Source organism: Hemitrygon akajei, chromosome 19, assembly GCF_048418815.1.
Source record: "Hemitrygon akajei chromosome 19, sHemAka1.3, whole genome shotgun sequence".
In the NCBI taxonomy this organism is placed as follows: domain Eukaryota; kingdom Metazoa; phylum Chordata; class Chondrichthyes; order Myliobatiformes; family Dasyatidae; genus Hemitrygon; species Hemitrygon akajei.
Genome location: NC_133142.1, coordinates 27,505,989 through 27,530,323, shown reverse-complemented (window position 1 = coordinate 27,530,323; position 24,335 = coordinate 27,505,989). Strand labels below are relative to the sequence as shown.

Sequence of the window (24,335 nt, the reverse complement as noted above, 5' to 3'; positions counted from 1 at the left end):
GAGGTCTTTCTGTGTGGGTAGTTTGGTGATAGGTAAGAAAGGGACTTGTTTTGCTGTTGTTGTTTTGCTGCCTGTTTTGGCTTCTGTTGTGCTATGTTCCGTGTTGTTCTGCCAAGCATTTAGGGCATGCTGTGTCACCTCTGGAATGGCAACACTTGCAGGCTGCCCCCAGCACAACCCCAGGTGTGTTGGTCATTAAAACAAACGATGCATTTCACTGTGTGCTTCGAAATAAAGTACATGTGATAAATAAATCTGAATCTCTCCCTGGGTTTCCAACTTGATGGAGTAACTCTTTATATACAGCCTCACTGTCCATGTTGTTACTCTGCTTCCTGTCCTATACCAACACAGATCATTGGCACCCTTAAAGAGCAATCAGCTGAAGGAGCAAGGCTTGAGAAGGCACTGTTACTGCTATTATAGAGGGTTAAACAACAACAAAGAAAGTATCGGAACAGCAGCCAGCAGCTGCGGAGAGAAAAATAGTTCATGCTTGAAGTTAATGATCTTTCATCGGAGGTTGAAAGGTAGAGGATAAGACGAAGGAATAGGGTGAACATAGAGAGAACAGAAAGGTTGCTGTGTGGCAGGGCGGGAGTCAGGCAAGATTGAAGGACAGCAGTGCTAGAGTTGCTGGTCAAAAGAGGGTGGTCGAGGTCCAGGAAGCACAAATTAGGTGCAGTCAGGAGGAAGGGAATGAAATCTGAAGCCACAAGAGTAGGACAGAAGATGATAGAGTAACCTTGAGCTCTGCCACCACCTTGAAGATGTGATGGAATGTCATCACTATGGAGCAGGTACTTGGAGGCCTGATGTGAGGAGTAGAGGTTCTTTCAATCCCGAGGGATCCGAGTTGAGGGTAGAACTGAGGGAACACTCGAAACAAGGGTGGCACAGTAGCAGAGCGCATAGTGCAATCGCTTTACACCGCCAGCGATCACTGATCAGGGTTTGATTCCCACCATTGTCTGTAAGGAGTTTGTACGTTCTCCCTGTGACCACGTGAGTTTCCTCCAAGTGCTCCAGTCTCCTCACAATTCCAAAGAAATAAGGTTAGGGTTAGTGTTATGTTGGCACTGGAACAGTGCTGACGCTTGTGGGCTGCCCCAGCATAATCCTCATTGATTTGACTTCAGAATCAGAATCAGGTTTCATATCACCGGCATGTGCCATGAAATTTGTTGGTTTATCAGCAGCAGTACAATGCAATACATGATAACATAGAAAAAAAATCGATTACAATAAATAAATATTTATTTATTTTGTGTGTGTGTGTGTGTGTGTGTGTATGTATATATATATTTAAAAATAGTTAAATTAAAAGTAGTGCAAAAACAGAAATAATAAAAAAAAAGAGGTAGTCTTCATGAGGTAGATTCCATTGAGGAATCGGATGGCAGAGGGGAAGTAGCTGTTCCTGAATCGCTGAGTGTGTGCCTTCAGGTTTCTGTACTAGCTTCCTGATGGTAATAGTGAGAAGAGCTCATGAACTGACGACCTGGGTGATGGAGTCCTTAATAATGGACGCCACCTTTCTGAAGCACTGCTCCTTAAAGTTGTTTTGGATACTATGGAAATTAGAACACAAGATGGAGCTGACTAACCTTACAGATTCCTGCAGCTTCTTTCGATCCTGTGCAGTAGCTGCCCAGCCCCCATACCAGACAGCAATGCAGCCTCTCAGAACACTCTCCATGGTACAGCTGTAGAAGCTTTCGAGGTGACTACCCAAATTTCCTCAAACTCCTAATGAAATATAGCCATTGTCTTGCCTTCCTTCTAGCTGCATCAATAAATATGTTGGGATCAGGTTAGATCCTCCGAGATATTGACACCCAGGAACTTGAAGTTGCTCACTGTCTCCACTTCTGATCCCTCAACAAGGATTGGTTCATGTTCCCTTGTCTACCCCATTTTGAAGTCCACAATCAGCTCTTTGGTCTTAGGTTGTTGCTGCGACATCACCCAACTAGCTGGTATATCTCACTCCTATACCCCTCTTATCTCCGTCTGAGATTCTGTTAACAATGGTTGTATCATCAGCAAATTACTAGGTGGCATTTGAGCTGTACCTAGCCACATGATCATGGGTATAGAGAGAGTAGAGCAGTGGGCTAAGCACACATTCCTGAGGTGCTCCAGTGTTGGTCATCAGAAAGGAACAGAAATCTGCACAGATTGTGGTCTTCCGGTTAGAAAGTTGAGGATCTAATTGCAGAGGGAGGTATAGAGGCCCAGGTTCTGTAGCTTATCAATCAGAATTGTGGGAATGATGGTGTTAATGCTAAGCTATAGTCAACGAACAATTGACATTGATGTCTATATTGTCGAGGTGATCTAATGTCATGTGAAGAGCCATTGAGACTGTGTCTGCTGTAGACCTATTGTTGCGATAAGCACATTGCAGTGGATCCAGGTCCTTACTGAGGCAAGAGTTGATTCTAGTCATGACCAACTTCTCAAAGCATTTCATCACCGTAGATGTGAGTGCTACTGGACGATAGTCATTAAGACAAACCACTCTACTCTTCTTGGGCATCAGTATAACTCTTGCCCTTTTGAAGCAGGTGGGAAGTTCCAACCATAGCAGGGGCTGGTTGAAAATGTCCTTGAATACATCTGCCAGTTGGTTGGCACAGGTTTTCAGAGCCTTACCAGGTACTCTGCTGGAGCCTGCCACTTTGTGAGAGCTCGGCTGGTAGTGAAGCATCGCTGCCATTATGCTATTGGGTTTTGCTTTGTAGGAAGTGATGTTCTGCAAACCCGGCCAGAGTTGACATCCGCCATCGCCTCCAACCTCACTCAGAATTGTTCCTTTGCTCTTGAAATAGCCCTCCACAAGTCATACATGGTTTCCTTGTATAGACCTCGGTCACAGGCTTAACTGCCCTGGATCTAGTCTTCAGTAGACAACAAACCGCTTGGTTCATCCACGGCTTTTGGTTTGGGAATGTACAGTGAGTTTTAATAGGCACACGCTCCTCCACACCGGATGTAATGAAGTCGGTAACAACTGCGACATACCCATCCAGACTCGAAGATGAATCCCTCAATACAGTCCAGTCCATTGATTCAAAGCAGTCCTGCAGGTGCTCCTGTGCTTCCCTTGTCCATACCTTCTTGGTCCTCGCTTCTGGTGCTGCAGTCTTCAGTCTCTGCCTATGCTCAGGGAGTAGAAGTACAGCCAGGTGATCAGATTTTCTGCAGCATGGGCGTGCAAGCATGGTAGGCACTCTTGATCTTAGTGTAACAGTGATCCAGTGAGTTGTTTCCTCTGGTAGTACAAGTGATTTGTTGATGATAATTTATTAGTGACTGTTTTAAACTGGCCTGGTTAAAATCCCCCAAAATGATGGGGAAGGCGTCAGGGTGTGCTGGTTCATGTATGTTGATTGCATTGCTTCGATCATCCAGAGCCTGTTTGACATTGGCCAGAAGTGGAATGCACACCACTACCAAAATGATCGCTGAAATCTCCCATGGCAGGTAAAATGGCCGAGATATTCCAGAGCTGGTGTGCGGAATTGGGACATCACTGACATATTTATGCACTAAGAGAAGTTTATCATGAAGCATACACATCCCTTTTTGCTTTAGAGGGACTCTACAGTCCTATCCTGTCAGTGTATAGTGAACTGGTCAATCTGAATTGCTGCATCCAGTATGGAAGGGGTTAACTAGGATTCCATGAAGCATAGGACGCACACTGTCCTAATATCCCTCCGATACAGCACCTGGCTCTGAGATTGTCTATTTTATTTACTAGAGACTGTACATTTATAGTCAGTATTTTGCCGGCTGGTGGCATAGTGGCATCAGTGCTGGACTTTGGGGTGGAAGGTCCCGAGTTCGAATCCAGCGGCTCCCATGCACACTTTCCATCCATGCTGGGTTGAGCGTCAAGCTAGCAACTTGACCTTGTGAAAAAGTAATTGCCTGCTACAGAAACATCAACAGCAAAAAAGTTGATGGCCTATGCTCTCTCGTGAGTTGAAAGGCAGTTTCAACTTCTTCTTCTACTAACAGTATTGGGAGTTGAAAACCGCATTTTTTTAAATGCATTTGTAGCCCTGAGCGACAGCCACGTTTCCTACGAGAAATACGGCAACAAACAGCATTATTTCCATCAGTTTTAAGTAGCAGTAGGTTGTTCAATCGCACTAAAATGTCTTTATTAACTGCACAAGCCTTGGATACAGTTGTGGTTCTCAGCTGTAGCAGGCTGAAACGGGAATACTTAATTGTATATTGGATTGTTCTGCAACGAGTTCACCCTGAAGAAACCTTGAAGATTTGACACAAATGCCGCATTTCGCTGTATATTCAATGTTTCAATGCACCTGTGACAAATAAAGCTAATATTAGTTTCAAGAGTATTCACATTGTATGTTGTCAGCTCATAGACATCCCAGAGCAAAGTGTATAAGGGGTGTCCCTGGTTATGGAAGACCTGACTTACAGAAACATAACTTCATGCAAATTATTCTGTTAATGAGCAAACAATTCTTCAAGATAGAAAAGTTGTTATAGAAATACAAATTAGTGTCCATTAACAAATAGACGCTACATATATTCCTTTACTTTAATTATGGATCATGTTGAGTGAGTACAGAAGATATTTGATGAAATGAGAAGTGTATGAAGAGCGATGATATGGGTGGTTATATAGTCTAAAGAATAGATATTATTAAACAATATGAGTGGTCTTACTCTGATAATAATTTCCAGTTCCGAATCCTATTTAACTGTATTTTTGTGAAACCTGATTTTATGAGTGATCAGTGGATAGGCTTATTGAAACCTGCCACACTAATACCAATAACAAGTCATTAAGCAGAGTATAAAATACACTATTGCTGTAGATTTGAGATAAACCAAAGCACTGCTCTCCACACCTCAGCTCACACCAAGTCCCTCTTACCTATCCCTTCTGTCCTTGCTACCTGCACTGACTGATACAAAAGCTTGGTTTACAAATTGTTCTTTGAAGCAATACCCTTAGATAACCTGTGCGCTGAGAAATTAAATTTGCTTGATCATAAGTTAATTGTGTCCAACCCCATTTGGCACGATATAGTATGTTTTGTTCAATGAGTGATATGAGATCTTATTTCAAGGAAGAATAAGATTTTACTCAAGCATTGGTAATACTTTCATTCGTAAAACGTGCTAAGAAAATGCCAAACTAACGCAGGACTGAAGGAGTTTGTGGCTCCAACATTTAAATGAAGTATTAGACCAAGAATTTGCTTATTGTCTCATGTGGATGTAAAAGAATCCACTGTACTAGATACAAAATCAAGAGAGTTAGCCATAGTTTTCCTCAAATGCAGGGATTATCTGCCTGGATCCTGATACTTTCTGTGGGAGATTGCTGTACAAAACTTGGCAGGCACATTTCCTACATTACATCAATGAGAGCACTTCAGAGTACTCCTTTGATTAGAAAACACATTTGGAAATCCTGAGGTGATGAAATACACGTCTTTATTTCTCTTTTCCACTCAGTTCAGATTGAGAGAGGAATATTAATAAATTAGACAGATGGTATTTGAGTGAAGAGTCTAGCATATGACTGCAGCTACCTGGAATGTCCTTTAGAAAGACTCATATCTGGCTCCTTGCTTTCAATTTGTTACAGAGAGTGTCTTCCACCTTCACCATCTCCATGGTTACATCTCTGAATGTTAAAGTTGTACAGCATGCAACAATACTCTCGAAAACTTGGCAGGAGCATTTTGTTACACACCCCCACATCTGCCCAACCAATTAAAGTGCTCCTTTAAGAATTTTTCAGTGTATTCAGTGATGATTTCAATGGCTGTATTTCCAGTGAAAATCCCCTGTAGAGAAAATCTGCAGTTTTTTTTATTCATTTATTTAGAGATATGGCATAAAATTGGCCCTTCCAGCCCAGTGAGCCACACCGCCCAACAACCCACCTATTTAGCACTAGCCTAATCACGGGATGATTTACAATGACCGATTTTTCTACTTACTGGTAGGAGGAAAGCAAAGTTCCCGGAGGAAACACATGCAGTTTGCAGGGAGAACATACAAACTCCTTACAGACAGCACCGGACGTGAACTCTGAACTCTGGAATGCCCCAAGCTGTAATACCATAGCAACGAGATTGTAAATTTCAGTTTCAAATTCCAGCATTGCAGAATCCTGAATAAATATCATTTATACAAGTGCCCAGGGTCTCCTCCTGTAAAACTCAAGGTGCATTGTATTTGCCAAAAATAGGTGAGGGCTGCATGATGGTATATATAAAGGTTATATATATATATATAAAGGTTTATATTTTTTATATATTTATATATATTTAATATATAATATATATTTATAATATATATATAATATAATATATATTTAATAATATATAAATATATAAATAATATAATATTTATAATATAATTTATAATATATAATATAATATATATTTATATATATATATAAAGGTTTATCTCTTTAGCAACGATGTTGGTACTCTAAAGAAGCCCCATTCTTTTGAAGAGAGGTTTTAAATTTTCTAGGTCATGTCATCAACTGTATTGATTATGAATTGTATCATAATTCTGCAAGTACTTTCTGTGAACTCCTTTACTGAGTGTTGGTAAACTTACTATGGATTGCATCTGAAATAAAACAGAAAATGCTGGAACCATTCCACAAGTCTATGGTTAGAGAAACAGATTATTGGGATTATGATCTTGCATCTAATGAAGATTCATAAACCTGAAATATTAACTCTGTTCTAGCATCAGCAGTATCTCGTGTGTTTACATTATCTGGTTTCTTTCCTATCATTTATTTTTTGGCATGATTTCAGTTGTCTAGCATTCTATTTTTTGCTTTAAACTTTTATCTGTGCGAGTCCTTAGTAACCCTAAAATCCTGCCATGTTTTGGCAATAGTACATTGCTTTCACAGTTTGAACAAGGTATCTGAGATGCCCAAACTTTTGACTGGTTATGTGTCCCCAGTTCGTACCGCTGCACCATCAGCAAATAGGCCTTAGCTAACAAGGTCCTTAGTTCAAAAATGTTCTCTACCCCTGAACCTCCTCTTACTCTTCCTCTTCCTCTTCCACTTCAAGAGTCTTCCATCAAAATATATCCATCCTTCCTTACATTACAAAGCCTTAGAATAATTTAATGTACAAAGGCTATATATTGTATAAATCCTTACTGTTTGATAGTTGGTGTACCTACCTCTTTTTCTTACTGTTTTAACAGTGTAGTCTGCATTGTACCATTACTGAAAAAATGTTAAATGATAACCGCGGTCAATCCAAGCGAAAACCTGCTTAGCTATTTGCTTAATTGGTGAGCTTTGCAAAATTTCAATATTCTGTTAACAATGTCATGGATGGGGGTAATGGCAAAAAAAATGTAGGGTCAAAATAGTTCTATGTAAACAATGTTTGAACTGTAAATTTGAATTTGGGACAAGATTGGCTGTAGAATGAGCGGAAAGGCTGATCAGGACGTAACACTGACGTTGGTTAACCCAGAAGTTACCTGAGGGTTCAAGTTGGTCATCACAGAGAACTTTCATTTGAAGAAGCTGCTGCCTCTGAAGACAGAATCACATACAGGAGAGAAAACGGAGGAGAGGAGGGGGTTGAACTCAGTGGCACAGAATGAACCAAAGATTTGGTTCAGCTAAGTAGATCAGAGCTAGAGATCAGCTTCAGCATTCTACTTGTTCAGTTTCCTTTGTAACTCAATCAGAAGCTGTGACAGGAATTAGAATCATCAAGTCATAGATTCATACAGCATGGAAACAGAACATTCAGCCTAACTCGTCCAAACATCCATATTAATCCCATCTCCCAGCACTTGGTCTGTAGACTTCTGTGCCTCACCCATTCAAGTTCTCACCTGTACGCTTCTTAAATCCTGTCAATGACCCAACTTCATCTGCTTCTCATGTATTTCATTCTAGATAGTTGCACTTTCTGAGTGAAGAAGATCCGCCTTATGCCTCCCTTACTGTAAATTGATGAACACTAGATTTATCAAACTGATATTGTGATACGTTACCCTTTCTCTACCCCTCATAATACTCAATCATGCCCTGGCTTCTTGTAGCTGAACTGCTCCATCCCAGATAACTGGGATAAGAAAGATTAAATTAGGTAACAGGATGCCATCACAGAGAGGAAGGTCATTTGGGGAAGGCTGTGGGCATTCCTTAAAACCAAAGCAAAGCTACTTGCATCCTGGATCAGAACACTGCCATTGGGGACTATTTTGTCCTCTGCTCTCTCACCATCTTACAGTGAAATGATGTGATGTGTTTGGCAATGAATTCAAGATTACTTCCCAGTCTCGAGTTATACTGAGCCATATGATAGTTGTACTCATTGCATATACTAAAGTGTGAAAAGGTCTCACTCACATCCAGGTTTTATTTGGCTGTCAACAAGCCATGGCAAATTAACCTTCACTCATCTCAGGAACGATGGATAATTGTAACGCAGAGAATTTGTGAAACTATTTCCTGATAGGTACCAATTCATCCGAGTGACCCATCTTCGTATCACTGTGTTTTCTGCACGAATGCCAAATCCTACTCTCATCTCCAGCTGGGTCTGAATCACAAACAGCATGTCAGCAGGCCATGAATTTAACATTTGACGTTCAATGTGTCCTCACCACATTTACACCATAAAAGTATTCTGGCAGTTTAGGAATCAAAACTTGTCTCTTGGCAGCGATTCTTGCTTTAGAGCAGGTGCAGTACTGGACAGATCTATTGATGTCATCAGATCCAAATTTAATTTCCTGTACATGAGATAAACAGCACAAAAAATTACATTGTGCCACTTAAGTGTTCACTTCAAAGCAGCTCTGGACTGGATACCCCACGTGGGGTACTGCCTAATTCAGGTGGAAAGCAAGCTGTGAGAAGTGGATCATGATTAGGGGCAAATGGGTTGAATGCTTCCAGTATGGACTCACAATTTTTCCATTGCTTAATCTGTACTCGTAAAGTGGGGGGTGGGGGTGCTGGAGCCACTCATGCAGTAAACCAAGAAATGATTAATTTATTGAAAGTGAAAGAACTTCGCTGTGTCCCTTCTGTGTTATCCTCCAGGGTGTTAATCCCCTTGTGAGAGATGTCAGTCTCAAGCCTTACCATAGGCATAATTTACAGTAGTCAGCACCTGAAGCTCATCTGCTGAGATCTAACTGAGGAGGGCAAGTTGCTACCAATAACTGCCTCCACTGTTGTTTGATGGTGGTAAAAACAGATGGAGGAGGTTCTGATTCACAGTTCCTGCATGTATTAAGTATGGTTGTGCTCTCCAGACATTGGAGCTCTCTTCCAGATGTTATAGGCCTGTAAAGATTCTGTCACTTGCAAAGTGGGAATGAAGAAAATAATTCTTAAACATTTACATGAAGTTTAACTCAATTTGGCTTTTTTGCATTGCAACTTAAAATTTCTAACAGAGAACAGATGGTAGAGAAATCCAGGGGAAACAGATTTAGAGAATGAAAGACAAGAACCAGCGTGAACTAGGCATCTGAACTAAAAACAGCAAATATTGAAGAGAGCCAGCATCCATGGATACAGAAACCGAGACCGATATTGAGCTGATGTAGATCAAGAGCTCTCAACCTGAAATATTAGTTCTTTTTTTTCACTCCATAGATGCTGCATGAACTGCTGAATCTTTCCAACATTTTCAGTTTTTATATACAGGGAATTTGAGGTAGTTCCAAGTCTGTAGTTCTGAGGTTGGTTAATCTCATTCTAAGTATTGGGTCATTTGCCCACATTGGGTAAAGCCCCAACAGAAACAGACCCAACGCAAGTCTGGGAAGTACTGAGCAAGACTCCCACTTTGGACTCCAGCTTGAGACCAACAGCAGACTTTGGACATGCCGGGATTCCTCTGCAAAATGCTGTGGAATCTACTTCTGATCTTACTCTATTTATAAATCTATATTCATTTGTATGGGGATTTCTGAGATTAGCAAATAAAACTGATTTCTTTTATTTAGATTTATTTAATACTTCAGTTATTTCTCGCTATTTATTTATATTTAAATAGACAATCCAATAGTTTTTAAATACCTCTGAATATCTGGGCCTACCATGGGAAGGCCCCAGTACCATGCCATCTTTGGCCAAGTCACCTGCCATGGCCTCAGGCATTGTTGACCATTGGCACCTGGAATAGACACAGACACCCGTGACTCATGAGTGGCTAGCTACATCCAACCTGACTTAGCACACTGAGTCTTTCACATTCTGAAAAATAAAGGAAAAACTGCAACGTGAACCATTTTTAAATTCTTGAAATCTCATGGTAGACTCATTAAGCATCAAAATAGTTCATTAGATTTTAGCTTTACAGATGTAGGCATGGTTGATTGCTGAAACAGAATAATAAGCATTACATAGTAAAATTCTTTATCATGGAAGATATTTCTTTATTTTAGTTGTTGACTTATCAGTAATTATGTCCAACATAGTTGAGGACATTATTTAAATTTAAAATTAAGTGTGTGTTAAATATGTAATGAGTTTACTTCTTTCTATCTGGTTCTGACTTTTTTCTGGCTTTTGTTTCATTAGGTACTTATGGACAATTGGTAAGAATGTTTGGAAAAGATGGAAGAAAAGGTTCTTTGTTCTGGTGCAGGTAAATAAAAATTAATGCTGTCAAGTGTGTTTGACCTGAGTCCTTTAAATGCATGAATTAATGAGGCAGAATGTATAGCAAAATTAATGCTTGATATGTTTGTTATTAATTGCCAATTTCTTTTTAATATTTCCATTCATTTGCTTTTGTTAAAAATGCCATCTGACCAACAGCTGTGGTGGTATATAGCAAGCACACATGGATTGTCAGTACTAGGCTATTATCTAGGAGCTGCCTGCAAGATGATCTCCCAGGTTATTAGAACTTGGAACTTGGAAGTGATTTTTTTTTTGTCACAAAGGGAGGAAAGTGGGAAAAGGAGTAATAAAAATCACAGGGAGATTGCAATGGCATGACGAGTGGAGTCATTGTCTCACAGCTCCCTCAGACAAAGTCCAATCCAGACCTTCAGTGTTGTGTGTGAGACTTTTGCATGCTCTCCCTGTCATTGTGTGGATTTCCTCCAGGAACTGGTTTCCTCCTGCTTCCCAAAGATATGTGGGTTAATAAGCTAATTGGTCTCTGTAAACAATCCTCAATGTAAATCGGTGATTGAATCTGGAGGGGATTGATGGGAGGTGGGTTGTAAGGAAAATTAGTGAGGGCATGAGATCTCTCTGTGAGCTGGTATGTACTTGATCATCAGAATACCCTCCTTTCTTGAGGAAACATAGGAACATGGCTACAAGCGGGACAAATTATATAATTAAATAGTGCTGACTGAATTGTACTGAACAGCTACAGGCAAGAAGAAAGGTTCAGGAAGCTGTTAATCAGCAATATAAAATGCGAGGAGTTGCAAAACGTAAACAATATCAATTTGTTTTATTTTAATAGTGTGCTAATGGTATATTACAAGTGACTGTACAGTGAAAAGGGAAAGGTAGAAGAAATATACAGGCAAATATAATGCTCATGTAGGCTGAATTATAAATGAGAACTCAGTAAAGCTTTGTGTGGTTGAACTGCAAATATGACCCGCAAAAGATTGCTTGGGTTGGCCGTGAACTCTAGTTCCTGATGATAAATAGTGTGACTGCCTAACCCACACTTTTATTATGAGCACAGCAATATGGCATGGCTAGAGCTTGTAGCCCTAGAATGAGTTTTTGGACAACGTTGTATCATTAATGGAAAACTGCAAGGAATCTGCTGGGCTTTTTACAAAGGTTTTCCCAAACCATTCTTGGACTAGTCAGTACCTACATAAAACAGATTTCATGCAAAGTTTTATCAATTCATTTTCCCTTCAACATCTGGTGTTTTAGGAAAGTGCCCAATTAACTAATTTGACCTGAAACAGGTGGTGTATTTCACACTCGGTTTCATTATCTTGACCTTGACAGTATAAATAATCAGACAGCAAGCTTGCCTTGGCTGTTATGCCACATTTATTTGCAAAGGCTCACAGGCATTATTCTCAAAACATGATTATTTGTCCAGGATGCCTGGAATTTAAGTAATTTAAGGTGAGATGTGCTCTTGAGCCAGCAATGACATTCCTCATGTTGCTGAACATGAGGGAGTTCTGTGTACAGAGGGGATTGGAGCTGTGTGTATGTGTGTCAGCTCCATTCAGCGGGTATTTTGACCCTACCATCTGCCTCATGGATGCCGTCTGAGGCCCATTAATGTTAGCAGATTGCACAATCAGAGCCGCTCACTTATCCCCAAATGGCCAGAGATCAGGCAACTCCATTATGGAATACAAATTAAAGTGCATGGAGGTAATCATGAGGGATGGGCATGGATGATTTCCCATTGCTTGTGCTGATCTCTGACACAAGGATGCTCCTGTTGACTGAGTAAACAAAACTTGTAAATTTTTACCATTATCTTGAAGGAATATAAATTCTGCTTGTCAAATGTTGATGGATGCAGAATTGGCAGTTTATACTATTGATACATAGAATTGTGATGGAGTTCTAATTATGTCACAGGATCCTGACTTGCAAAGGACTGACTTAGGGATGACTGCATGCCATTCATATGTCTAGTAGATGGGCCTGGACAACAAAGATCAAGGCCCCAATTTTAAGAATGGCCATACAGATTGTTGAAAGTGTTACAATATATTAAAATCTACCATGCCAGACCAGATAAAAATTAGCTTTGATAGCCTACGATTTTATTTTCCAAATATAAAGCTGGACTTCTTTAAATTGTCTGGTAACGTAATGAAACTAAAGTGGTTGATTCTAAAAGTCATCTGTTGGAATCAGTCAGAAATTTACATTGAATACAACCTTTATGTGGCTTTTGTTCCAAATCTTAAGCTCTCCCCTTAAATCAGGTGGTCTGAAAGGAAGTCTGACACACACACAAATACAAATCAAAACTAGCTCATTTCATACATCACTGTCTGTTCCCACTGAAATATGGAAAATAATTACATTGCTTTAAACAACATCATTAAAAGAATTCTTTTGTTTTCAGGAAATTGTTTCCTATCAACTTCAAATTACAAATCATGACAATAAATTATTTAAATTTCTTAAAGCACTTTTTTTTAATGTCTGTACCAAATTGTCAATTTCAGAACATGTGCGGTTACAAAGCAAATCTTTTATTTTAATTAGATTGCATGAACTTTTGATTTCCACATCATAGTACATTTCCACCAAAAGCTGAATATCACTTTTTGATTGCCCTGCCAACTCTGAGAGTTCCGTAAGCTGGAATATGCAACTTGGCTCAAAGACACCAGCATAAATAAGGATGTTTAATAAAAATTACCCCTGAAATTGTAGCAGTGTCTTGGATGCATTACACTTAGTGGCCATTTTATTAGGTGCTTCCCATGCCCAATAAAGTGGCCAGTGAGGATATATTCATGTTCTTCTGCTACTATAACCCATACAATTCAAGGTTAGACATGTTGTGCATTCAGAGATGCTCTTCTGCACACCACTGTTATAACAAGTGGTTATTTGAGTTACTCTCACCTTCCTGTCAGCTTGAACGAGTCTGGCCATTCTCCCCTGACCTCGCCCACAGAAATGCTGCTCACTGGATGTTTTTTTTTGTTTTTTGCACCATTCTCTGTAGACTGTAGAGACTGTTGTGTGTGAAAAACCAAGGAGATCAGCAGTTACTGAGATATTCAAACTACCTCATCTGGCACCAACAATCATTCCACAGTCAAAGTGACTTAAATCACACTTCTTCCCCATTCTGATATTTGATCTGAACAACAATGGAACCATATGGACCATATCTGCATGCTTTTATGGATTGATTTGCTTCCAGATGATTGATTAGATATTTGCATTAATGAGCAGGTGTATGTGTTTATTTTATTTTTATTGAGATACACTGCAGAATAGGCCTTTTCAGCCTTCGAGCTGTGCCATCAAGCTACACCCAATTTAGCTCTAGCCTAATCATGCGACTATTTACAGTGACCAACTAACCTATCAATTTGTATGCCTTTGGACTGTGGGAGGAAACCAGAGCACCAGGAGGAAACCCACACACTCACATGCAGAACATACAAACTGCTTACAGATAGCATTTGTCTTAAAAAGTGGCCACACCATGTATATGATCAATATTTGGCATCCCAGTAACCAACATTCCCTCTAATTTTTTTTATTACTGCACAGACCAGCATTGCTCTGAGCAGTAAATTTTTTACATGGCCTGAAAATTGCATGTCCCTTTAGTTTTTTTGTAATATGCATGCTATGAATATTGACTAGTTGGTGTCGGCATTCAGTGGGCCAGCAGATGATTCAAGAGCTACCAACTTCCATTCTGTGTTTATTCTTACAATTTGTAACAGTGTTGTAACTTGAAACGCTGGCAATGTAAGTAAGTGTGTGTGTGAGTGCACACATGTGCACTTAACTCCTGGTAGAGTCGTCGGGGCGCCGTCATGACAAGCTTTTTACACCGATCTTTTTGGTGATTGCTTACCGTAAGGCGTGTCTTGGGCATTTAAATCCTGGCGGAGCCCATCCCTCTCCAGGTTTTTGGGGCCGGCTAGATTCGAACTCGGGAGCCTTCGCTCCGAAGTCCAGTGCTGATGCCACTACGCCACCAGCCAGCAAAATGTAAATAAGTTGAAGCTCTAAAATGGTTCAAGATAAAGGTTGTGGTATGTTTATTATTTAGAAAATTGATCAGAATCAGGTTTTAAATCAGCAAATATGGTAAAATTTGTTGTTATGCGGCAGCAGTACATTGCAATACATAATAAAAAGTAGTGAAGTAGTGTCGGTTCAGAAATCTGGTGGCAGAGCAGAAGAAGTGATACCTGAATCATTGAGTTTGTGCCTTCAGGCTCTTGTATCTCCTCCCTGCTGGTACCAATGAGAAGAGGCATGTCCTGGGTGAGGGAGGTCCTTAATGATGGGTGCCACATTTTTGCTGCATTGGTCCTTGAAGATTTCCTGGATGCTAGGGAGGCTAGTGCCCATGATGGAGCTGACTGAGTTTACAACTTTCTGCAGCTTATTCCGATCCTGTACAGTGGACTCCCCCTCCCCCATACCAAATTGTAGATAATATTCATAAACATATAATTAATTACAGAGTATTTCACTATTCTATTAACATAGATTTCAAAGTTATGTTTAACATTATATAAAAGAAATTTCCAGCTGCGTGACAACAAAGGCTGTGCGCACAGGAGCATTTCAGTGACTGCATGGCTGCTCGCCCTCACAGCTTATAGGAACAGTGCCAGTCACCACCTGGGCATGGACCTGACGCTGGCATCTTGTGGAGGAGAGTGTATGTCAAGTCCTAAGAGTAACAAAACTGAGTAAGTCACACAGGTATCAGTATCATCTCCAAAGCATCACACCCCTCTACTTTGTAATCAACTCACTTGAAACATTTATTGTGACTCTAGCCCTCCAGACTTTGTCTCTCAAATGAAAGGCTGGCCAGTCAGCAAGCCGGTCTCCAGCCTCGGTAAACATCAGCTTGTTGAGTAAACAGTCGACCATAGCAAACCCTATCTCCAAGCATTCTTTCATTTCCCCTTTTTAAAAATCCCATCGCTGTGTTTTTCTGATCCTTTGATCACTGTGTACTTTCTACTAAACTATTGCCCATATGATTCTTCTTTAAACACATCTCATCAATCTAATTACACTGCTGAGTTGCTCCCTGTTTGATTCATTGTTCATCACCTTTGCATCTCTATGAAATACCTTGGACCGATTTCCTCTGTGTTGCCACTATTTTAAAATGCCACTTTGTTATTGCTGTTGATGAGTTCTGTTCAAACACCAGTATTTTAATGAAAAATGAAAAAAAGTATACCAGTTTTCTTCCCTTCCTGCTACCTTATACAATAACAGTAAACTGGTTTCTTTGTGTGATTGCAATCTGCAGAAACTGGGTCACTAATAATGAAGAAAGCAAGTATTAGATAGCCTTGCAACGTGTATAGTGAGCAGTAGGTGGAAGCACTGATTTAATACGATGAAAATAGCCTGATGCTGTTTTCTCAACGAGTTTGTACAGTATGTTGCATTACCACACTATGTACTACTTTAAAGGTATTTTTTATGCCATTGAGTCATAGTCAACTGCAGCACAGAAACTGGCCGTTCAGCCCATCTAGACTGTGCTGAAACATTTAAATTGCCTAGAGCCATCGATCTAAACTTGGGCCATAGCCCTCCATAACCTTCCCATCCATGTGCCTACCCAAACTTCTCTTAAACGTTGAAATCAAACATTTCATCTTTCACCCTTAACCGTTGACCTCTAATTGTACTCTCACACAACCTCAATGGAAAAAAGCCTACTTGTATTTACCCTATCTATACCCCTCATAATTTTGTTTACCTCCTCCATATCTCACCTCAATCTTCTATGTTCTAGGGAATAAAGTTCTAACCTATTCAATCTTTCTTTATATCTCAGATCCTACAGTACCAGTACCATCTTCATAAATTTTCTCTATACTCTTTCAATCTTACTTACATCTTTCCTGTAGGTAGGTGAGCAAAACTGCATCTAATACTCCAAATTAGGCCTCACCAATTCTAGTGGAATTTCAATATAACATCCCAACTCCTATAATCAGTACTTTGATCTTTGAAACCCAATGTGCCAAAAGCTTTCTTTACAACCCTATCTACCTATGACACCTGTATTCCCAGATCCTTTTGTTCTACCACGCTACCCAGTGTACTACCCCTCACCACGTTAGACTTATCCTGCCTGGTTGGTCCTCACACCTGTCTACATTAAATTCCATTTGCCATTTTTTAGCCCATTTTTCCAGTTGGTCCAGATCCCCTTGCAAGCCATGATAGCCTTCCTCGCTGTCCACTACACCACCAATCTTGGTGTCATCCACAAACTTGCTGATCCAGTTAACCACGTTATTGTCCAGATCATTAATATAGATGACAAACAACAATGGACTCAGCAATGATCACTGCAGCTCTCCACTAATCACAGGCCTCCAGTCAGAGAGGCAACCATCTACAGTATTACAATCTCTGGCTTCTCCACAAAACCAATGTCTAATCCAGTTCACTACCTCACCTTGAATGCCAAGTGACTGAACCTTCTTGACCAACCTCTCGTATGGGACCTTCTCAAATGCCTTGCTGAAGTTCACATAAACAACATCTACTGCTTTGCCTTCCTCAACTTTCCTGCTAACATCCTTGAAAATCTCTATAAAATAGGTTAGACACGACCTAACGCACGTAAATCTATGTTGACTATCCATAATCAGTTCCTGTCTATCCAAATACTAATATATATCCGGTCCCTTAGAATACTTCCAGTAACTTTCCCACTACTGATGTCTGGCTCACCGGCCTATCATTTCCCAGTTTATTCTTAGAGCCTTTCTTAAACATTGAAATGTTATTTCCACCGTTTAATGTCATTTAATAATCACCAAAGAAAATAATCATCCTCTTGTCCCTCTTCAGTTTATTCATAAAGAAGGACGTTACTTGCTTGTTAGTTTTCTCAAATTATTTTATACAGATTCATCTTGTATTTTGTACAATTCTTGACACTGTCAAATAAAAATATGCAAGTTCAATGTGAAACATGTATTGATCAAAAATGCTTTGCTTTGATTGAAATGAATTGGTGCATGCTAGGTAATCCCCAATTATCTAAAAGTTATGGTGGTCCTCAAAGTTGCATAGGCTGCATTTATCCGCCTTAAAATAGCACCCTTGAAAAAACTTTCATCATATTTTTATGTTATAAATTTATTCAAGTGTACTTGCTCTCTGGAAATAGTATCTGAGTGGAAGGCATTAGGCTGTAATGTCAACGAACTGATTTAACTGTAGACTGCAATTTTGCTTTTGACAAGAACCCTCTGGATTATAAGTACAGTTTCAGCATGTTTCAGTGGAAGTTTGCACACTTTCAGTTGCATTGTCTTTCTTACCAATACAAGTGGTTCCTATTTTTGTTGATCTTTCAAAGTGTTAGGTGCTTTTATCACTCATTTTCTTATAAAATCAGGTTAATGAGGAAAATATTAGGATGGTGCTTATTCTGTTTTCCAGATGTGATTTCTCTGTTGCTTTAGTTTTATCCTGACAACAATGTGTTATGATATTCACACATTAAAAAATTACCACTTTTGTATACAATTTCATAGTTTACAGATGACCGACCGCTTTAAGTAAATGCATACTCCACACAACTTTTTGTTTTGCTGTTTAGTATTGGTATTAGTTTATTATTGTCACATGTACTGAGATCGCGTTAAAAGCTCGTCTTGCATACTGTTTGTACAGATCGAATCAACACACAGCATATTGAGGTTGAACTTGGTAAAGCAGTAACACTGCAGACTAAAATGCAAAAGCTAAAACAGAGAAGTGCAGTGCCAATAAACAGTGAGATACAAGTAGATTGTGAGGTGATTATCTACATCTTTTTGGATTCCTTTGTCTTTTCACCATTTCAGCTGAGTATCCCTGATTCTTTTTCAATAGAATGCTTACAGTAAGTACCACTTGTCTCCACTTCACATCAGCTGAGGTTCCCTTGCTATGATCAGCTCCAGTGCATAATTGTTACTATCAATTGCTGTAATCACAATTCATTGTATGAATTGTTATTCCTTGTCTGTTTTCAGTCCTTATCAAGCAAAACTTCATCAAATTTGTATCTCTGCTCTTGACGATGGGTGATTTGTATGATGTCCTGGTATGTCGAAGGAAACTGCTTGCTGGTAACTTGCATAAATTGTGACCTTTGACTGTGAGCATCTGCATACTGTTTGATTGTAGGTACAATTGCAGCAAGGTCAAATCTTACCATTGCATAGCAGCAATATATGTGCATTTTATTGGATTATTCTCAAGAGTGGCATCATAGTTATGAGGATATTGACTGACAGATTAGAATATTCATTCTATAATTTAAAATCTATGTCCTTGAACATTAATGTGGTGAAAGTAGAATTTTCAATGTTATCCGAAAGTGAATATTTGGATAAGCCCTGTAAATGTTGTGGCTGCTGAAAAAGGTCAAGGAGCGAATTGCTTCCTAACTCCTCAAACACTTCCCCATCTAACATGCACAAAAGAGAATGGGATGTTCTTGAATTATGTGGATTAATGCAGTTCTGGCAGCATATAACACCTAGCAAATCCAAGCAGACCACAAGGTTCAATGGTTCAATTTAATGTCGGAGAATGTATACAGGATACAACCTGAAATCCTTACGTTTCGCAGACATCCACGAAACTGGAGAAAAAGAATGGATGACTGAAAAAAGTTTGAACTCCAAAGCCCGCTTCCCCCATACACAAGCAGCAGCAAAGCATCAGCCCTCCCTCTTCCCCCTCCCCCATTTGCTCCAGCAGAAAGTATCACCCCCCCACCACCCATCAAGCAATAGCAAGCCCCCAAAGTCCATCAAAAACTACTGTTCATTCCAACACCTCGACATCTCAATAGGCTGTCTCCCTCAGTAAAGAGGGAGAGAGAGGTATCGCTCCTGCCACAGTGAGAGGGGAGGCCAACAACTCGCTGTTTCAATGTTACAGTCGCTTACATCGAGTTCCCCCAACTCGAGAATCAGCAAACTCTTTCTCACCATCGAGAGAGAGAGAGAGAGAGAGAGAGAGAGAGAGAGAGAATGATCGCTCGAGTGCTGAGGCCTCTGACAGCCGCACACACTGTCTTGATGTTTTGATCTCCCACGATGCTTCAGACAGCGACATCAGCAAGGAATTGGGTCATCCATAGGGCTGCACCCCGAAGGCGCACGTCGTCCAAGCCACTCCTAGAGATACCAAAGCACAGGCCGCTCAGCGAGTTCTGAAGAGAACTCACCATCCATAAAGAGCGTAGTTTGAGCGCAGCTGTAGATCATGAACTCTGACAGGACCCCAGCCACCTTGAAAGGGAACAAACAGACATGACAACAGAGATTTAAGCTGTTTCGTGGATGAGCTCAAAGAAGTCACCCAGGTCGGCAAAAACCTCTGTCGCCATCTATATCTCCTCCCGCTCCTGCCAGCCATACTCACAACTTAATCATTCATAGCCTCCACCACTGGGATGGCTTGGCTGCAGCAGATACCCTCTACCCTCTATAATATCCACTAGACAAAGTTATCAACGTTTTCTTCACCAGCATTTCTCATACTCACAACATACCAGTTGGATGTCAAGAGCAACAGATTCATGGAAATTACACTGGTGTTCACTTGGTGCTGCCCATAAGACCATAACATATAGGAGCAGAAGCAGGCCATTTGGCCCATCAAGTCTGCTTGCCATTCAATCATGGGCTGATCCAATTCTTCCAGTCATCCCCACTCCCCTGTTTTCTCCCCATACCCTTTGACGCCCTGGCTAATCAAGAACCTTTTTATCTGCCTTAAATGGACCCACAACCGCTCATGGCTACAAATTCCACAGACTTACCATGTTCTGACTAAAGTAATTTCTCCACATCTCTTTTCTAAATGGACGTCCTTCAATCCTGAAGTCATGCCCTCTTGTCCTAGACTCCCCTACCATGGGAAATAACTTAGCCATATCTAATCTGTGTAGACCTTTTAACATTCAGAATGTTTCTATGAGATCCCCCCTCATTCTCCTGAACTCCAGGGAATACAGCCCAAGAGCTGTCAGACGTTCCTCATACAGTAACCCTTTCATTCCTGGAATCATTCTCATGAATCTTCTCTGAACCCTCTCCAATGTCAGTATATCCTTTCTAAAATAAGTAGCCCAAAACTGCACACAATAAATACTCCAAGTGTGATCTCACGAGTGCCTTATAGAGCCTCAACATTATATCCCTGCTCTTATATTCTATACCTCTAGAAATGAATGCCCACATTGCATTTGCCTTCTTCACCACCAACTCAACCTGGAGGTTAACCTTTAGGCTATCCTGCATAAGGACTCCCAAGTCCCTTTGCATCTCTGCATTTTGAATTCCCTCCCCATCTAAATAATAGTCTGCATGTTTTTTTCTTCCACCAAAGTGCATGACCATATGCTTTCCAACATTGTACTCCATTTGCCACTTCTTTGCCCAGTCCCCTAAACTATCTAAGTCTCTCTGCAGGCTCTCTGTTTCTTCAACACTACCCGCTCCTCCACCTATCTTTGTATCATCGGCAAATTTAGCCACAAATCCATTAATACCGTAGTCCAAATCATTGACATACATCGTAAAAACCAGCGGTCCCAACACTGACCCCTGTGGAGCTCCACTGGTAACAGGCAGCCAGCCAGAATAGGATCCCTTTATTCCCACTCTCTGTTTTCTGCCGATCAACCAATGCTTCACCCGTGCTAGTAACTCCCCTGTAATTCCATGGGCTCTTATCTTGCTAAGCAGCCTCACGTGCAGCACCTTGTCAAAGGCCTTCTGAAAATCCAAGTACACCACATCTACTGCATCTCCTTTGTCTACCCTGCTTGTAGTTTCCTCAAAAACTTGCAGTAGGTTAGTTTTGCCCTCACTGGACCAGGGCCTTGGCCTTGGACTGTATCTTTTTTTATCGCTTTGGGACTGTGTGTTTATTTTTGAAACTGTAGCCATATGTGCTATATATGCTGTGTGCTGTTGGTAATGTGTTTTACACATTGGTCCCAGAGGAATACTGTTTCGATTAGCTATATTCGTGTAAGACTGATTGATAATTAAACTTGAACCTTCTGTGAGTCAGACTAGTGTCGTAGAGCCGATCTCTTCACTGACACTTCTCATAATGCCTCTCTAAACTCCCTTTGCCCTCGAACAGGATATCCTAGATGCCTTCTCTTCAACTCCCTTCTCAGTTGTTGAATGAAAGGGATGAAAGAAGAATGTTTAATAATATCTTTATAGAGTATTGGTTAACAAAGTTAAAAATAAAATGGAAAGAGAGGTAGGCTTATAGTCCAACAGTCATAAAGGACACCAACATTATTTGACAATCAATGATCACTTGCACCATTAATCTACAGGCCATGACACTCAATGGCTTGGGCTATACTATTTCTTTTTTTTAAATTTTGTTACTATATGTTTTCTGCTATCATGATTATATGTGCTGAGTGTGACTGTTGATACTGTGTGTTGTGCCTTCTCCCCAGAGGAACACTGTTTCGTATTAATGTGTATGGTTGAGTGACATTCATATTATGATAAGCCCAATGAAGAAATAGGATGTTCATAAGAAGATCAAAGGCAAATTATCCAAAATTATGTACCAAAAAAAGTGAAAAAGGCATTTATTTTCAATATGAGTATATAATTGTCACTGCATTATTGTGTAAACCCTAGTAAGAGTCCATAATGGGACCTTGGAAAACGTTCAACACTCCAGAGTAAGAGTCACCTTGAAATAAAGGCAAGTTTCGACGTTGAAATTTACCATCATTTTCAGTGCCAACAGAGTCTTTGGCCATCTCAGAAAAAGTGTGCTTGACAACCATGACCACACCAAGCATATGGTCAACTGGGCCGCAGTGTATCCTGAATTCCTGTGCGTTTCTGAAACAAAGGCAAGCATCTCAAAGCACTGATGAGGTATCACCAATGTTGTCTCTACAAAAATCTTCAAATCCATTGCCAGGCTAAGTAAATAACTCTCTTCCTAGATATCAGCCCATCATTGAGACTTCAGGTACATTCTGCTGCCTCTCTGATCAACAGACCATATTGTTTACATTGATCAGTGCCATTCTCTTGAAACAGGTACTCTCTTCCAATTTCAGTCACAGCAGGGGATTGCCTGGGGCACAGAGAAAATGATTCAAGAATGCTTGTAAAATCACCTTGGTGAAGTGTAACTTTCTTAGCTCTAGATGTCTCAAATTTAGAAGGAACATTTTGGGATGGCACTGAGAGGTTTAAGTGGCTTTGACAGGAACACACAGAAGCTCACCATTTTTGGCGAAAGGATCATACTACATCCTCACGTACCCACTTGCCCACCTGATCAGATATCTCCTGCCTCAGGTGTGACAGTTTATGGAACCCACATTAGCATCAATTAAGCCCAGAGAACTGCCCAAGAAGAGAACCTGCTAGCAGCACAATGGAACTCCATTTAGCTGTACTATGTGTTGTAGAAAATAGTATCTATTGAAGATTGGGTGTAGCCTTTAAGCTAAAAACCCAAATAAGAGCTTAAGAAATTCATAGATTATAGTGGGGAGAGAGAAGCACGGTGGTGGTAATCAAAGTGTTAAGACTTCCTGAGTGTTGTTAGTTGTAGTCACTTAGTTTACAGAGCTTAGGCACTGCAAAAACAAAAGAAATAGCTTGGAAATGTAATAGTATTCCGAGGAACATAATTTCCAATGGAGGTTAATCACTATGCTTTTGAAATCTCTGAACCATGGATAACCGTTAAGCCACTAGCCTAAAGCAGGGAGAACCCTGTGTTTTCTAACAACCTTTCCTTTCAGACAACCGAGAACTTCACTGCCAAATGCTGGCGAGGGTCTGATGCAGCCTGATGGCGTCCTGAAGGCGTATTGAGGCACACAGAGCCCGAAAGAGGCCCTGCAGCTCAATGACTTGCATCAAGAACATGTCATTGAATTCATCGTGTCATCCAGAAACAAATTAAGAGGAGTGAGAGCTGCCATTTACAGCAGTTCTGACAACAATTGCACTGATCACTGAGATTTAGGATTGCTTAAACATAACTGGCACCGAGATGGTCAATTCACATTGTTTGTGACAGGACGTCACTCCTAACCTTGTCTGATCTGAATGATAGAGTACACGAATATCAACTGAGGCTATAACCCGACACAATACCATGCATAAGTTCAGAATCATAGCAAGTGCTTTCCTCAAAGGAATTCAAAAGGTGAATGCTCTACATGGCTGACAGCTCAGCTGCATTAATATTTCATAGACTATGGATGTATCTGTGCAACATCTTTCAAAGCAAAAGAAAATTCACTATTTGTTTGCAGTGGCTTTTATTTTGTCATCCCCAGATTATTGACTGATATTCAGAAGAATCTTTTATTATAGCTGTTTTTACAATTTAGCTGCATTTTTCCATTTGTCCTTCAGGGAGAAAAAATAACTTTTTGATTATGGGTGTTTCTCTCTTTTCATTCATTCTTATTAAAGATTTTTCTTCCACTGGCTTTTCTGTCTATTTTTTCCTTTATCAGTCGATGCGGTTTTCAGGAGCTAACATGAATTAGACCACTTTATTTTTGCAAATTAGGAAATTC

At 40.2% G+C, this 24,335-nt stretch overlaps 1 protein-coding gene across 6 annotated transcripts in view; it reads left to right on the top strand.

The window, feature by feature from the left end:
* The window catches only part of cadpsa (Ca2+-dependent activator protein for secretion a), a 453,076-nt gene that overhangs the window by 271,906 nt on the left and 156,835 nt on the right, over positions 1-24,335 (top strand). For all 6 annotated transcript variants that reach the window (XM_073072303.1, XM_073072304.1, XM_073072299.1 and 3 more), the window contains exon 9: positions 10,604-10,670. In XM_073072303.1, the coding sequence (XP_072928404.1) occupies positions 10,604-10,670 (67 nt within the window). The remainder of the gene's footprint in view (positions 1-10,603; positions 10,671-24,335) is intronic.